General features: G+C 44.9%; 1 protein-coding gene across 1 annotated transcript in view; it reads left to right on the top strand.

Moving 5' to 3' along the window:
- arhgef25a (Rho guanine nucleotide exchange factor (GEF) 25a) overlaps positions 1–15,679 on the top strand; it is a 36,476-nt gene that overhangs the window by 8,206 nt on the left and 12,591 nt on the right. The window contains exons 2-3 of the mRNA XM_030768787.1: positions 11,639–11,949; positions 12,293–12,403. Coding sequence (XP_030624647.1) covers positions 11,639–11,949; positions 12,293–12,403 — 422 coding nt within the window. The remainder of the gene's footprint in view (positions 1–11,638; positions 11,950–12,292; positions 12,404–15,679) is intronic.

The following is a 15,679-nucleotide window of genomic DNA, read 5'->3' as shown; positions in this document are numbered from 1 at the left end:
AGGGATAAATGAGTTTACTGGAGTGAAAATATTTTAGCTTTGAAAGAAAAAGTTTCTTTCTCTTCAACTGTGTTCACAAATCAGAGCTGTAAAACCACTAGTGTTTTTTTCCCCCTCAAAACGTTATCTTTTGTCTGTGATAGTTTTCATCTTGAATGCGTTGTTATAAAGCTTATACGCTGGCAGTGGAAGAGATTAGACGTTGTTTTCAGATTTAGAACTGTCCAGGTCTATTTTTTTTTTTTTAGGTCAGCTAATCAGTGGCTAGTTTGAATAATCAGTTAATTGCTGTTTTGTTCCGACAAGAACCCTTAATGAATCAGCCCTTGACAACGGCAACAATAAAAATAATCTGTTGCATACCGGACTGATGAAGTTTGTAAGTGGCGAATTTCTATTAAATCTCAACCTAAAACCATAAATCACCATGTTAAGGAGCCTGAAATGTGTTTCTAGTGTGTTGGCTTATTAGCTAAACTTTTGTCATTTCTCCAGGTCACTAGTGCAAAAGGATTTTTACTGAGTATTAATCCTCATGACTGGGATGGACGGTGTGTGAAGTCACGGAGAACGTTGATCACCTGTGGCCAGCTAACACCTCCCTTACTCAACCCAAACACAGATAGATCTGATTGTTTTAATGTATTTATTTCATTTCAAGAATTTTAACCAACTATTTATAGCAATTGGCATAGACTCTGAGCCATCCCAAGTTGTGATATGTTTCTGTGTGTGTGTGTGTGTGTGTGTGTGTGTGTGTAAGCGAACATTTATTTCATGTCTCTCTTACAGCTTATCTTTGTGTGAATGTCCCTCACTCTCCTCCCTCTGGGTTTTGTTGCTATGGCAATGTGACTTAGAAGAAACGGAGAGAGATGGAAAGGAATGAGAATGGGAGCTTGAAGACAATCGTCCTGGCGACAGATATAGGCCTACACACACACACACACACACACACACACACTGTGCGCTGTGTTCCTTCTGTCAGGCATATAATGTCTTATGTACAGACCAGAATTTCTATCACTCTATGTCACTATATCTTAAAATCCTTTTAAGGATGTGCACAGCTCTGCATGCCTTTTTTTGGCTTTGTGTTTACTATAAATTTTCGGCTTCCTTCATGGCTTAAAGGGGTTGTATGAGGGAATAAATGAAAAACAGAGAGCTGTTGGATCTCCAGAGCTTGTTGTTTAGATGCATTGTTGGAAAATGGCCCTCAAAGCAGATTCAGCATTAGGATGGTTTTATCGATTATCACGGTTGCGGTTTGGACTGCAGCAATAGGAAATCTGCTCTCGGATCAGCCCCGAAACAGGCATGCTGGTACCGCAGCACGACAAGCAGAAGGAACAGTGGTTCCATAGCCCAGACCTCTCCAGCTTTTCTTGAATGGGGGGGGCCGTGATCTGATCTCTTATCGGAGAAGGGGGGGGGGGGCATTGCATTGCAGCCATATGGGTTTAGAGTCTGTTCAATTTGTGCTTAATGACAACCTCTTTTAGCCCCAGTCAGGGCTTGGCGTGGCAGGCAGACCCAGCATGGGGCACCTCCTGAGGAGCTGCAAGGTACACTCCTGTCCAGGGTATAATTGTGGTTATCAGTGCAACCACACATACACACACACTCACACACACACACACACACACACACAAACACACACACACGCACACAGCCACGTGGCTGCCCTGCTCTGCACGCACTTCCCTTTCGGAATTATCTCCACGGGCGGCCACTCCGTGCCATCTGGGCCTAAACACCCATCTGCACAATAAGGAGTTTGCGATCGGCGAACCCTCTTTCCAGTGTGCCTGTGATCCAGAGTCCATGCTGGTGTACGCCCACTCACACGCACGATACGGTGAAGCACATGCACGCACAAAGAGAAGCGGTCACACCTGCATATTCAGAGAACTGATCAGCACACAGGAGAAGAGAAAAAAAAGATAAATGAAAAGAAGGACTGTCTCATTCATCAGCAGCTGTACCAGATCTTACTGAGAGGTTGTTAAGTTCATCCCTCCTCACATCTCACTGCCAGTCACTAATGACACTTTCCAGCCGTGCACTGCCTGTCTGACGGCCAGCACGCTCAAGTGTGTCGCTGAGTCTATGAGTGTGTGTATGAGTATATGTGTGTGTGAGTGTATGAGTTTATGAGTGAGAGTGTGAGTGTGTGAATGTGTGTATGAGTGTGTCAGTGTGTCAGTGTGTGAGTTTATATGTGTGTGTGTGTGTGTGTGTGTGTGTGTGTGTGTGTGTGTGTGAGTGTGTGAGTGTTTGAGTGTATGAGTGGGTGAGTATGTGTGTGTATGAGTGTACGTTAGTGTGAGCATCAGCATGTGCATTATACAACTGCTGAATTGGGATTTTGATGGGGGGGCAGGAGGGGGAGGGGGGTGCTGTGCAAGTGTGCAATTACCATCTCCGATGTCCGTCATTTATCGCGTCAGCAGCCCCAGTGTCTGTACTTTTTGAGAGAAAAAACAGTAATCCTGATTGCTGAGGTCCAAGTGGAGAGCGGTTAGCTTGATTTCCTGTGGTGGTGCCAGTGGAAATCAGGCCACTGGCTGCCAGTGAGATGGAGTGCTGCTGCACTTAGGCTTTTGAGGACGAGCCTGGCTGGAATTTGGTGGCTTTTTCCACAGAGCCACACATATGGCCATCATCCAGTTTGTGGCAGTGCTGAGTCTATTTGCTCACACACACACACACACACACACACACACACACCCTCAGTAGAAGCCAGAGGTATCTAACATGACTGATTCAAGAGTATGGGACTGTTTTTTTTTTCTTTTGCTTGCTTATCTTTCATCTCCGTTTCCAAAGAGTATTTTCTCATTCTGATTCAGTGTCACTGAACATTAACATGGTCTGAATGAAGTGGCAGCGTTGGATTGGAGCATTAGATTAGAACATGGCCTTCGCTGCATGACGTTAGGACTAATGATCTTATTTAAACCTCAATCATCTCTATTACTCTCCCTCTCTCTCTCTCTGTTTCTCTCCCTGTTTCTCTCCCTGTTTCTCATAGTCTCTCTGTCTCTCTCTCTTCATTTCTCTGTCTGTCTGCCTGTCTATCTCTCTCTCTCTGTCATTCTCATGGGAGAGAGTTCTGGTGGAAGGGGGTATGAGCAGGGATCGGATGTCTTTGTTCCCCTGGCCGTGCTCTTATGGCTGGTTTAGGGACCGACAGAGCTGTGCGGCAGCCTGGTGAGACCAGGAGTCTGACCCCGTTGAGTTAATGGAATTGTCAGTCAGTGAGAACGTGCCGTCTGCTGAGGATGTGAGACACATTCCTCTGTCTGTCTGACTGTAGGCTGCCACTTGAGTTTCCTCACAGAGCACAAAATAATCCAACCCTGCTTTATGTTGGCTCGAACCTGTGTGCCTGAGTGAGTATGAGGAGTGTGTGCTTGTGTGTGTGTGTGTTTGTGTGTGTGTATGTGTGTTAGCTCTCTTTCCATCTCAGTGCGTGCATGTCTTGGTGTGTGCATTACCCATTTGTAATCTATCTTTAATGAACTGACAAATCCCTGTCTTCTCAACACGGCCCAGTCAGATCAATATGTCATGAGTAATGGTTATGTGAAGCAGTAGAGAGGTGGCGATTGAGGTGAAGGAGGTGGTGGAGGAGGAGGGTGGGTGGTGGATAGGTCTGTGTCTTTGTGGTTCTGCTTTCATTGCCTTTGGCTTCTGTAGCCATCCTGTAATCATTCATTTCATACACTATTCATATCACATAAGAAGGGGGGGGGGGGGGGGGGGGGGCTCAGAAACGGAGCTAGGATTACGTAACGACCGCAGTACACTGGTAAAGACCCCAGAGACCTCTGTTACTGTAAGCCTGCTGGTAAGGAGACGGGTGCTTGTTCTTTTTGCTATCGTGCTGCACGTTTGGCATGCTGACAGTGGCTATTCAGTGATGAGATATTATGTAAGTGTTTAAGACAGTAAGTGTGTGTGTGTGTGTGTGTGTGTGTGTGTGTGTGTGTGTGTGTGTTAGGTTAAACTCAAACCGTAGACAGATCATCATCAGCCTGTGTCCTGGGGCTAGACCCTTTCCCGCCTCCATCAGTCACAGTGTGTTTTAAATTCAACCTCTCTTTTCCTGCATTGCCAAACCTCTGACCCTGCACCGAAAAGTCTCCTTACTGCATGCATCAATCAATAGCCCTCAGCTTTCCTGCTCAGCGCTGTTTCCGACCCCACCTCTTCATCTCTCTCTCTCTCTCCCTCTTTCTTTTTCTCCCTCTCTCATTCCCTCCCTCCCGTCCATTAGACCAGGCTTAGTGCACATTTTCTGCTCTTTGCTGAAGAGTTAATTTGGAAAACCTGCTAACCAACCAGAGAAATGCAGTACAATTTTCTTTGCCGTAGACATCTTCATATATACAGGGATTTCCAGGTTTACTGTAAATCACCTACTAGGAGACACCACACAGCCGCCTGGCTGTTTTTTTTAGCAGAGAGAGAGAGAGAGAGAGCAAGGGTGAGTTGGCTTGAGTGTTTGTGCTCATCTCAGCATCTTTTACACTGGGGACAAGAGAGAAGGGAGGCTGTGAGAGTGGCAGTGCTGCAGTACAGGGTGGAGGAGGTGGAGCAGAGTGCAAAGAACCGAGCTCTAGAGGAAAAGAATGAGAACATAAAGGAGGGAGGGTGTGGGGGGGAGAGAGAGAGAGAGAGAGAGAGAGAGAACAGCCAAAGTGCCAGCGCTCATTAAGCAAAAGAGTACAAAAAAAAGGCAAGTCAAATCTCCAAATAAGGCCAAGAGCATAAACATCGGGGTACTTTAAAAGCCCGGCATGGCCTGTCGGAAAAATAAACCTGGGAAATGGCTGTAATCAACAGCAAAACCTGAGGGAGCCTCATGCCTGTCTCCAACGCTGGAGGTTGTATGAGGTCAGGGATGTTGTACAAGGACGTTCTGGACAGTATGGCTGACTCAGTCGGTGGGTCCATTCAGAGAGAGAAGTCTGTCTGTCTGTCTGTCTGTCTGCCTGTCTGTCTGTCTGTCTGTGTGTCTGTCTGACGCTCAAAGCCTCTTCAGCAGGACTAAGTGCTCCTGGACCAGTCTGTTACTGCATGATGGCAAACAGGTCCATTTCCTCTGACTAGGTGAAATGTAATCCAAAGGCCAGCACTTATGTATAGACGGAGTGTTCTAGAAAAACAGAGAGGGAGAGGAAGAGAGAGAGAGAAAGAGAGAGAGAGAGAGAGGGAGAGGCAGAGGAAGAGAAAGAGGGATATATAGAGAGGGAGAGAAAGAGGGAGAGAGAGATGTTATTACGTAGAGGTGGTGCACTTAATGATACTGCACTGTGAGCAGCTTCACTCTCCAGCTCAGATAATGGCTATTGCTTTGCCTGTTGAAAGGTCCTCCTGCTAGGCTGGGTAAAACCAGGATAATACACTTTGAGATAGGAGAAGAGTCTATCCAGCTACCTGTTCCATATGTGTATGTGTGTGTGTGTGTGTGTGTGTGTTTGTCCAGAGGGCTTCACGGAGTCAGATGCTGTCAGTAACCCAGGACACAATGGGCGCTGGTATCAGAGAGACAAATGATACCAGGCTGGATGGAGTCTGCTCTGGCGTGCGTTTCTCTCCAAAGTGCACCAGCCTCTGTGGCGCTTCCAGACGCACACTGACTAAAGAGCAGCAGGTCCCGTGAGTCCAGAGAGCTCCTAAAAGGCTTGCTCTAAACGATGCTGCCTCGTTACAGCCAGCACACTCAAGCAGAGATGTTGGCTCAGTACTTTCCCCAAGAGCCAATCAATACCCTGAAACTGAAACAAACTTTCTCAAAGCTCACAGCCTCTTTGTTTTTCTTCATTTTACAGTATTTGCATAATAAATGCTTAATGTATCATGTACTTGGGTTGAGAATATTAACCCTGCACTTAAGAAAATTCAGCCCAGTCAAACCTATCCTTCAGCTAAACGCCATTAAGAAGGCAGAATATAATAAATAAATAAATAAATACGCGGAGGACTCTCCTACTGTGATAGTTCTTGCTGGTCATTACCATAGTGCGGGTTATGATGTTAGTGTGGGTTTCTTTTTGTTTTGCATAAAATCTCTGAACTTAAAAAAAAAGAAAGAAAATTGGACAGCTTCTCTTGAGCTCACTGTGGGCAGCATTACAGCGTTGGCTCCGTGTTGGGGGACCATGAAGCAGAGTGTAGGAAACAAAACCTCCTGTCTCACCAGACCCATTAGAAACAGAAAAGAGAGAGAGAGAGAGCGAGAGAGAGAGAGAGAGAGAGAGAGAGTGTCTCTGTGTGTGTGTGCGTGCGTGTGTGGTGGGGGGATAGAGGCTAACATTAACTGATCATTGGGGACTGGGTGAGTCCAGGTTTAATACGCTGCCTTTTACTTCCAACTGTTAATTATGAAATTCGCTGAACGGTACCGCACTTGCATTAGCAAAATGCATAACCGTAATCTGTTTTTGCCCTCAGACACACCATTAGAAAAATGAATTACGCCCTTTCCGGTCGAGTGACTTAAGTCTGAGGCGAAATCTCGTTTACAGTTCTTCATCCGTGTGCCCGTCTTTCGTTTACATGATAACGGTAAAGTACATAGAGATGTTCAGCCTTACAATAATAATTACTGCGTGTGATTATCGCATATAACGAATTCTCCAGAGAACAAAATATGAATTACGGCGATGCGTTAAAAGAAGAAGATAGAGGTGTGGCAGGAACACTTTTGATACATTAAATCCCCTGGATTATGAACAGGTACAATCTAACAGAGCAATCACATTACGGTCAGTCAGCGCGAGACACAGCTAAGACTGACAGGGTGTACAGCGATACACAGGCCGCTGTGTTATCGGTTACTATGGTGAGATGTCGAAAGTGAGTCAGAATGACAAGCGGTCATTTAGCCTGTCAGTACACACATTAACCATACCGTAGTTATTGTAGCCACTTTTGCGAGTCTTCCCCCTTAACGTCACAATGTAAGTCATACCCATACCCGTATCCATTTGCTAAATGCTTTGAACTAAATTTTGGCTCATATCATTTTGTCATATGTGTATAGTATTTTAGCCTTGGTATTTAGCCTAATGACTTATGTGGAGGTCTGTGTGGACACGGAAACTGTATAAGAGATTGTGGACATATGCCTTCAGTTACTGTATGAAATACGTCTTGTTCTGATGTTTTGAGTGTGTAACTGAAATGATGACTGGAGTGTCCAGTATAGAAATGTCTGGAGTGAATAACATTGTCTGTAGAAGTACGTAAGAGTGCAGTGTGAAGGTGCTTGATTCTGGGCAGTGTTCTGCAGAGGAATGACTGGAGATTACAGTCTTCCCATCCACACATCAAACATATCCCCAACACATCCACACTGTTCTGGGACCTACACTGGTCCACAACTTCAGAGATGGACACACTTTCTGTTTTTCTTTTTCTTTTCAATTTCACTCAAATCCATGGGATTATTTGTGTAATCTGCTTTTCACTGTATGTGACAGTAACACTCAAATTCATGCAAGTTCTTTTAACTAGCTTTACAGTTTTCTTTGCTTTAGCCTGTTCGTTTGTAATCTCTTCTCTATTTCTGATGTTTTATTTATACTGAGCTCCTTTCCTCTTCTCTTTGCCTGTCTTCCTCCTGTAGGCCCCGTTCTCTCTTTCATCCCTTCATTCCTCTATCACAGATCTCTTTACAGAGGTCTGCCGGCAGTGCTTTGGTGTTTGGGGGGAAGGGGAGGGGTGCATCTTAAGGCAAATGAAAGAGAATTGTGCCCAACCTGAGCCGAAACACATGCTGGTCAGAAAGGATGACCTGGCGTGGCAGTGGGAGGCTGCAGGGAATTCTGTCCAACAGCGAGGGAGAGAGAGAGAGAGAGAGAGAAAGAGAGAGAGAGGCCGTGTTAGATAGCCACGCAGCTTCCTCTGTACACTTGTTTTTCACCTCAGAGTAACTCCCTTCCTTAAGTGCGCACACACACACAAACACACACACGCACACACGCACACACACTTTCAGCTGATTTCAACGTCATTTTGAGTAGATTCCCTTTGTCATGGAGACTGTTGTAGAAAAGCCACCACAAGCAGTTGTACTGGACATAACAGAGTCCTGTTCTGCTGTGCAGAGGTGTTGAGTAACCTTGAATCAAGACTGAGAAACTCAGCCATATGTCACAGGCGTGGACAGAGGCTGCGGAATATGGCTCTGTTAAGATGAAAATGCACCTGGAATTGGTTTGAACTTTTTCTTTCTGGAGGCTTTCACACTTCCTCAACTTTCTTCAGTGATTTACCAATCCTGATGAAACATAACATCCAGTTGTATTAACTGGGAGACACACACACACACGCACACACACACACACACATTTTTACACACATTTCTTCCCCTCTCTGTCTCCTTATCTATTCATTTCCCTCTTTTCTTTCTCTCTCTCTCTTTCTCTGTCAGCATGAGGAGTTAATCAAAGAGCGTTGTGCACTGAACAGGTTTTTCACTCAGGGGGATATTAGGAGGATTGTTCCTCCTGTATACCGTCAGGTTTTTCGTAAGAGTGCTCGCTCTGTCACTACATGTCCGTTCCTTTTATAGACACAGACATAGCTGTTAGTCTCAGCTGAACTGACGTCTGCGATCGTTGCAATTTTTAATCTGTAATGAAGCATCATCTGTGTCAACAACTGGACATCGGTTGTGAGATCGTTAGCGGTAACGTGTACTGTACACTGAATGGATGATTGTAATGAACTGCAGATAACTATATCGAGATTGTAGTGACAGATCAGTCTCTGTAGTGTTTGGCACTATTGATTTCTAAAGGATATCACACACAATAGTTTATTCTTCAATCCCAGGGGCTCGATATTTGATAACATTCCGCTCCCTATTCAAAAGACAAAACAAACGATTGAATTTGATTTGTAACATTATCCAATGGCGAGCATTCTTTGGGAACCAGCTCGAGGGGGAGAGTTTGACTACCGAAGCATTTCTTCTCCTCGCTCTGTGAAAAGACATAAGGCTAGTCTATCACCTCATTCACGCAAACAGCAGGCATCCCTTCAACACACTGCAATGGTGTTTAAAAACACAGCTTTGCCTTTTCCTTCAACAAACTATAACAAACTGTGTTTGTTACCCCTGAGATGAATCCATTGCTTTTCTGTTGCCTCAATTCAAGAATGAAACTTAGATTTTTTGTGCATTTGCAAGGAAAAATATGATTTGTTACCAGTAACTTATTTTGAAGGAGTTGGTGAATTAGACAGTTAGCCTGAAGTGTTAGCCTGAAGCTTCTGGATGCCAGTTTTCTTACACATTATTTTTCCTTGAGCATAATTCTTATTATTGTTTCTGAAACATCATTGAGATCTTGTGTAACTCTGTGACTAAGACGGGCAGATTGCGTCGTGGGGACCGAGGACCGGGGCCTGTCTAACTGTGTGGCCGTCTAACTGTGTGGCTGTCTAACTGCATTGCGTGTCCCGCTGCAGGCTAGCCAAGCTGAGTCAGTGGATCAGACAGGGCTTATAGAAGTAGCATGGTAGCCAGAGTCAAGTTTTTGAACTCTGTCACAATAGCCACTGATAATGCTAGACAGTCGCCGCTGTGGGACCGGAAAAGGGAGAAGTGGGTGGGTCTGGGTAGGGGGGAGGGGTGCCGGAAGTCGAGGCGAAAAAAACAACAACTAAAAGAAAAAAGAAGAGAAAGAAGCGGAGTTGACCTTCCTTTAGATGGGGATTAAAGCAGCCTTCCTGTACACAGGCCCCCTGCCTGCTTCCCAGGGTCTCTCTGACATCACTGCTGCAGCCTTGGCTGGGGAGTATGGATGAGTGTTATTTATAACTCCCTGGGGTTGCAGGACAACCGAGAAGACAGACTCAAGTCCTTCAAGAGGAACTGGAACCAGTTCGATTGCTTTGCATGTAAAGAATGCTGGTGCTACCTCTATTCTTATTCTGCTTGATCTGAGTGTGGCATTTGACACGGTTGATCACACTATATTGTTAAAGCGCCTGGAAAACCAAATTGGCATTTGTGGCCTGGCGCTCTCTTGGTTTAAATCTTATCTATCTGACAGAATGCAGTGTGTCTGCTATAATAATGTGACCTCTGAATACCATGAGCTTAACTATGGTGTTCCCCAGGGGTCAGTCCTTGGCCCTCTTCTATTCTCTATTTACATGTCCCCTTTGGGTGACATTATTCGTAGTTACAGTATTAACTTCCATTGTTATGCTGATGATACACAGATTTTCCTACCTATCTAGCACAAATTGTTCTGAATTGGCTAACCTTGAGGTGTGTCTTTGAGCTATTAAGGGTTGGATGCCTTCAAATTTCCTGATGCTTAACACAGGCAAAACTGAAATGTTGGTCATTGGTCCCCCTACACATAAACATCTTTTTAGTGATCTTACCCTAAATTTTGACAACTGCATTATCTCTCAGAACTCTTCAGCTAAAAACCTTGGTGTGATTTTTGACTCTTGTCTCTCGCTACTAGTCACTCATATCAAAAACACAATCAAAACTGCCTTTTATCACCTCCGTAACATTGCTAAAATTAGGACCTTTCTAAGTATGGCTGAGGCAGAAACTATTGTTCACGCATTCGTCATGTCTCGCCTTGATTACTGCAATGTTCTGTACTCTGGCCTGCCTGCTTCTAGTACCAAAAGTCTTCAGCTGGTCCAGAATGCTGCTGCTAGAATTCTGACCAGAACAAGGAAGTCTGATCACATTTCACCTGTCCTGGCTTCCCTTCATTGGCTCCCAATTCATGCAAGGGCAGATTTTAAGGTCCTCTTATTCACATATAAAATTTTACATGGGCTTGCGCCTTCCTACCCGTCTGACTTAATTACACCCTATAACCCACCTTCCAGCTTGTACTCTCAAGATTCTGGACTACTAGTCGTTCCAAGAGTTAAAAAGAAGTCCGCTGGCAACTGAGCCTTTTCCTACCGCTCTCCCTTCCTCTGGAATGGTTTACCTATAGAAGTTAGAGAGGTAAACTCTCTCCATAGCTTTAAAACCAGACTAAAAACTTATCTATTTTCTCAAACTTAAGCATAATATAATTTTGATACGACTTTGTTATAGGCATGTGAAGCCCTTTGAGACTATAAATAGTGGTATTGGGCTCTAAGTAATCTTATACTATTATTATTATTATTAGTAGTAGTAGTAGTAGTAGTATTAGTATTATTAATGATAATAATAATAATAATATAATAATAATAATAATAATAATAATAATAATAATAATAATAATACGCTATCCATTGTATGCAGCCCAACGATGTGAGAAAACAGAAGTCTGAATGAGGAGTTGTTTAAATTGCGGAGAACACAGAGAACAGTGAACTGTCTGAAATATGAAAACTGTATAACAGCTCTGTGAGTGTGAGTGTGTGTGTGTGTGTGTGTGTGAGAGAGAGAGAGCGTGAGAGAGAGAGAGCGAGAGAGAGAGAGTAAACTGTGTGATGTTATTTTGTTATTTTGTCTTCTGCATGTCCTCAGAGAGAGGGACAGGCTCTTACCATAATCCCTTCTTTATTTGTTTTGCTGTTTGTTTCCCTTCCTTCTCTCTCTCTCTCTCTCTCTCTCTGTCCCTCTCTCTCTCTGTCTATGCAGACTCGTACTCAGCAGCAGGCAGTGAAGGCAGTATATCCACTTCCGTGGCCTCGCTCCCTCCACAGGCCTCGGGCAGCTCGGCCCCCAGCTCCCCCGCCTCACGCCGCTCTGTCAGCACCCTGAAGAAATGGCTGACCAACCCGGTGCGCAAGCTGAGCGCCGGGGCAGTGGGAGGGACCAAGGGGGAGCGGCAGGTTCGCAAACTGGAGGGCAAGCCCCCTCCTCCCCCCGCCAGGCACAGCCAGGACCTCGGCGTCCCACGCAGAGCAGACGAGCAGATCACCATCCTGCCCACCATAGACAAAGAGCTGGTGAGAGAGATAGAAAGAGAGAGAGAATGAGAGAGAGAGAGAGTGTATGCAGTGGGAACATGTACAAGACATACAATAGACAATGGACCAAATTTTGAATACAATGGACTTTCTTGTATTTTACGTTAAGTTACAGCCAAGCGTCGTCTGGTCCTTTTAACCACTTTGTGTGTGACGTATTTTCAACCTGATGTAACTGGAGTGAAATGAACCTCTGACTATTGAAGAACTTAGACTGTGTAATCAAGTGAGATACTATGTAATTGAGCCATTAGGGGCATTAATGACAGAGTACAGTAAGTCTCAACTGAGCACTGTGTGTGTGTGTGTGTGTGTTGTGCAGGAATGGAAGGATGGTCTTGCGTCTCCTGAGGATTTTGCTACGGGCATTTTGCAGTCCCACAGCTACCAGTGTGACTCTCTGCAGTGCTCCACTTCACTGGGCTTGTCCCAGGTCAGTTCAGTGCCTTCAATCAAATATCAAAGTCCTTAAGCCACACCCATCTCATCTTACCAACCAGCATAAAGCAAATGGGCTGAGAGTTAAAGATATGAAAAGAGAGGAATATATATACATACAAGAAATACAAGAATACAAGAAATTTAGTGAGGAGAGAAAGTGAGTAAGAGAGAGAGAAAAAAGGGCAAGAGAAGGAGAGAGAGCAAGAGAGCATGAGAGAGACAGAGAGAGGGAGAGAAAGCGTGAGAGAGAGCCGGTCTGTCAGTCTTTCCAGGTGTCTTGTCGTGTTAGCTGTTAAATGAAGTAGGAACAGATGGGGAGAGAGGTGACATTAGAGGGCTTGGCCATTAGTTGCCAGGGCTGCCTGCTGCATCACTGGCTCTGAGAGCAGAGTGCAAACTCATCATCCAGGCCTGAGGCTGCCCACCTGAGCACTGCATCAACACCACACCACTGACCAGAGCGGACACAGCCCCCAAACACAGCAGCTGGAGCACAGAGCAAAACAAAAACAGCCACACAGACGTTGTTCCAAAACAACTTCCCTGCTGGATGACTCTCTCACATCACAACCCAAAAAGCACTGCGTCTGAAATATGCCAGAAAATTCTCGAATAGCTGACCAGACCTTGACTGGGACAAATCTGGGACTTCTTAGTTAATGTCTATTGTAAGAAAATGAGGCTGAGATATGAAGGCCCCTCACAGATGACTCGCAATCATGGCCAGTGGAGCAACCTCAAAGCCAAAAAATAATGAATTACTGCTATTACCATGATTACTGTTTGATATGAATCTCCAAATTGTTAAAATAGGTCTGTTTCCACCGGATGGCAGAGATACATTTGTAACACTAATCATTTGTGGAACAGTAGAATAGCCTTTAACAGCTCAGATGCTGTAGAGGTTAGTTGTAGCTTGCAGAGTGACTGCACTGGGTTAAAGCAATGGAAATATGTTGTATTGATTTGAAAGGTGACAAATTAAACCTGAATGATCTTATCCTCTGCTGATAGCAACTTTAATTACCACTTCGGAGTGAAAATGTCTAACTGTATTCCATTTGGTGAGCGTGCGATGAGAATGGATAAAGAGAGAGAGAGAGAGAGAGAGAGAACATGGTGATGTGCATGGTCAGTGGTAGCCCTCCCATGCCTCTTGACTAGTGCTGTGTCCTTGTGTCTGTGTGAAGGACAGAGCAAACAGTGCTGAATGCCTCACCCTGCTCTAAACCTCTAACCCCCTCATTACTGCTCACTCTCCCTATATGGAGATTCATCCACCAAGCCTCCAGCTTTCATTTATCTCTTTAAATCTCCTCACCGCTCTGTGTTGAGGGAGGGAGGGAGGGGGGTTGGGGGCCGGACTCTGTGTGCGTGTGTGTGTGCGCGCGTGCACGTGTGTGTATGATGTTTAGAGCGGCATAACAGAGGTAGAGGTGGAGTGATGTGTGTTTGGGCTGATGGCATGTAAAACAGGGTCCACAGCCATGTGTGTGTGTGTGTGTGCGCGCGCGTGTGTGTGTATGATGTTTAGCTTGGAGTAACAGAGGTGGAGGTGGAGCGTTGTGTGTTCGGGCTGATGGCGTGTAAAACAGGGTCCAGAGCCGTGTATATGTGTGTGTGTCTGTGTGTGTGTGTGTTAGAGCTCTGCTGGACCTATGCTTATGCTGTCAGTGAGTAATGTTTTGCCGAGGGCACAGATACACACAGACCGAGGTGCAATGGGTGATGTAAGAGTTTAATGTCTGGAGGATGAGCCTTTTTTTCCTTCTCTCTCTCTCTCTCTCTCTCTCTCTCTGTCTCTCTCTCTCTCTCTCTCTTTTTTTTTTAATGAACACTGGTGAATTTACTGAGCCTGTCACATAGCACAGCAGATGGGGGAGAGAGGAGAAAAATAGAGGCAGAGAATGAGAGAGAGAGTGAGAGAGAGAGTGAGAGTGAGTGTGTGAGAGAGAGAAAGAGAGAGAGAGAGTGAGTGAGTGTGAGAGAGAGACAGAGAGAGAGAGTGAGTGAGTGTGAGTGTGAGAGAGAGAGAGAGAGAGAGAGAGAGAGAAAAAGAGAGTGAGTGTGTGTGAGAGAGAGAGAGAGAGAGAGAGTGAGTGAGTGTGAGAGAGAGAGAGAGAGAGAGAGAGAGAGAGAGAGAGTGATGGCCAGAGGAAGGAAGGGAGGAGCATTGTAGACATTTGATGCAGGCTTCATTAGAGGAGTAGAAGAGGAACATTAAAAATGTTGCATACAACATAAGTCAGTTTCATTCATGTATTAATGCACTGACTAAACTGACTAGGCACACACAGGAAAAGAGGACAGCAAAAGAAAAGAGAAACAGAGGGAGAGAGAGAGAGAGAGAGAGATAGAGAGTAAGGGGATTAGAGTATTCAGGTCAGCCTCTTCAGAGTCTTGCCCTCATACATATTTTTCTGTTATCACTGTAAATCACAGCAAAATAAGCGTTGCTTTTCTCTGGGCCGTCAACTGGCCATTTCCACAGTTGTGCTTCTCATAGGTGCTGAGCTGAGCTGATTTGAACAACACTCGTCCTTTCTTACCTGGACGGTTGTCTTTACCTGCCACTGAGCTGTGGGTGTCCTCTGTCTGTTTATTGTTTGTTGCCTAATGGAAAATTCCGGAATTAATATGTAAGCCCTTAAACAATTCAGGCCTTTCCATCAAGCCAAGGGCTAAGGCAAATGTTTATCAAACAAAGTATTTGGTTTCATTCTGCACACAAACTTGATTCTGACACAGCACAATAAAAATCCAGGAACTTCTTATAGCTTAAACAGCCTTTTCACATTAACCAACCCTCCCCCTCCCCCCAAAAAGAAGAAGGATTACGAAAGTGAGTTAGAATCTCCTTCCCCCAGTACTGTCTAACTTTAGCATAATTTCCTACGGGAAAAACAACAAGTCTGATCTCAACTTTTTTATTAAAAAACTTCAGCTCAAAGAAAATGGGCTTCTGGGTAAAAAAACAACACAGGCAAGAGAAAAGAGCAAAAGTGAAATAGAGGGATCTCTCCTGTGGACTCAGCCAGCGCACATCTGGAAGTGATCAGGCATCCAGGGAGACCTGTCAGTTAGGCCAGGGAGCTCCACTAGTACAACACACACACACACACACACACACACACACATACAGACTCTCACAGTAAACATTACACGTGCACATTGTATGTGCTTATAATTCCAAACTACTCATGACCCACACATATAGTGTATATGCACACACATGCACAGACTCACATGCAAAGTTCTTACATAAACA

The sequence above is a fragment of the Chanos chanos genome, chromosome 3, assembly GCF_902362185.1.
Source record: "Chanos chanos chromosome 3, fChaCha1.1, whole genome shotgun sequence".
NCBI lineage: Eukaryota > Metazoa > Chordata > Actinopteri > Gonorynchiformes > Chanidae > Chanos > Chanos chanos.
Note: the sequence above shows the minus strand (reverse complement) of the source record. Positions and strands in the feature narration are given on the sequence as shown.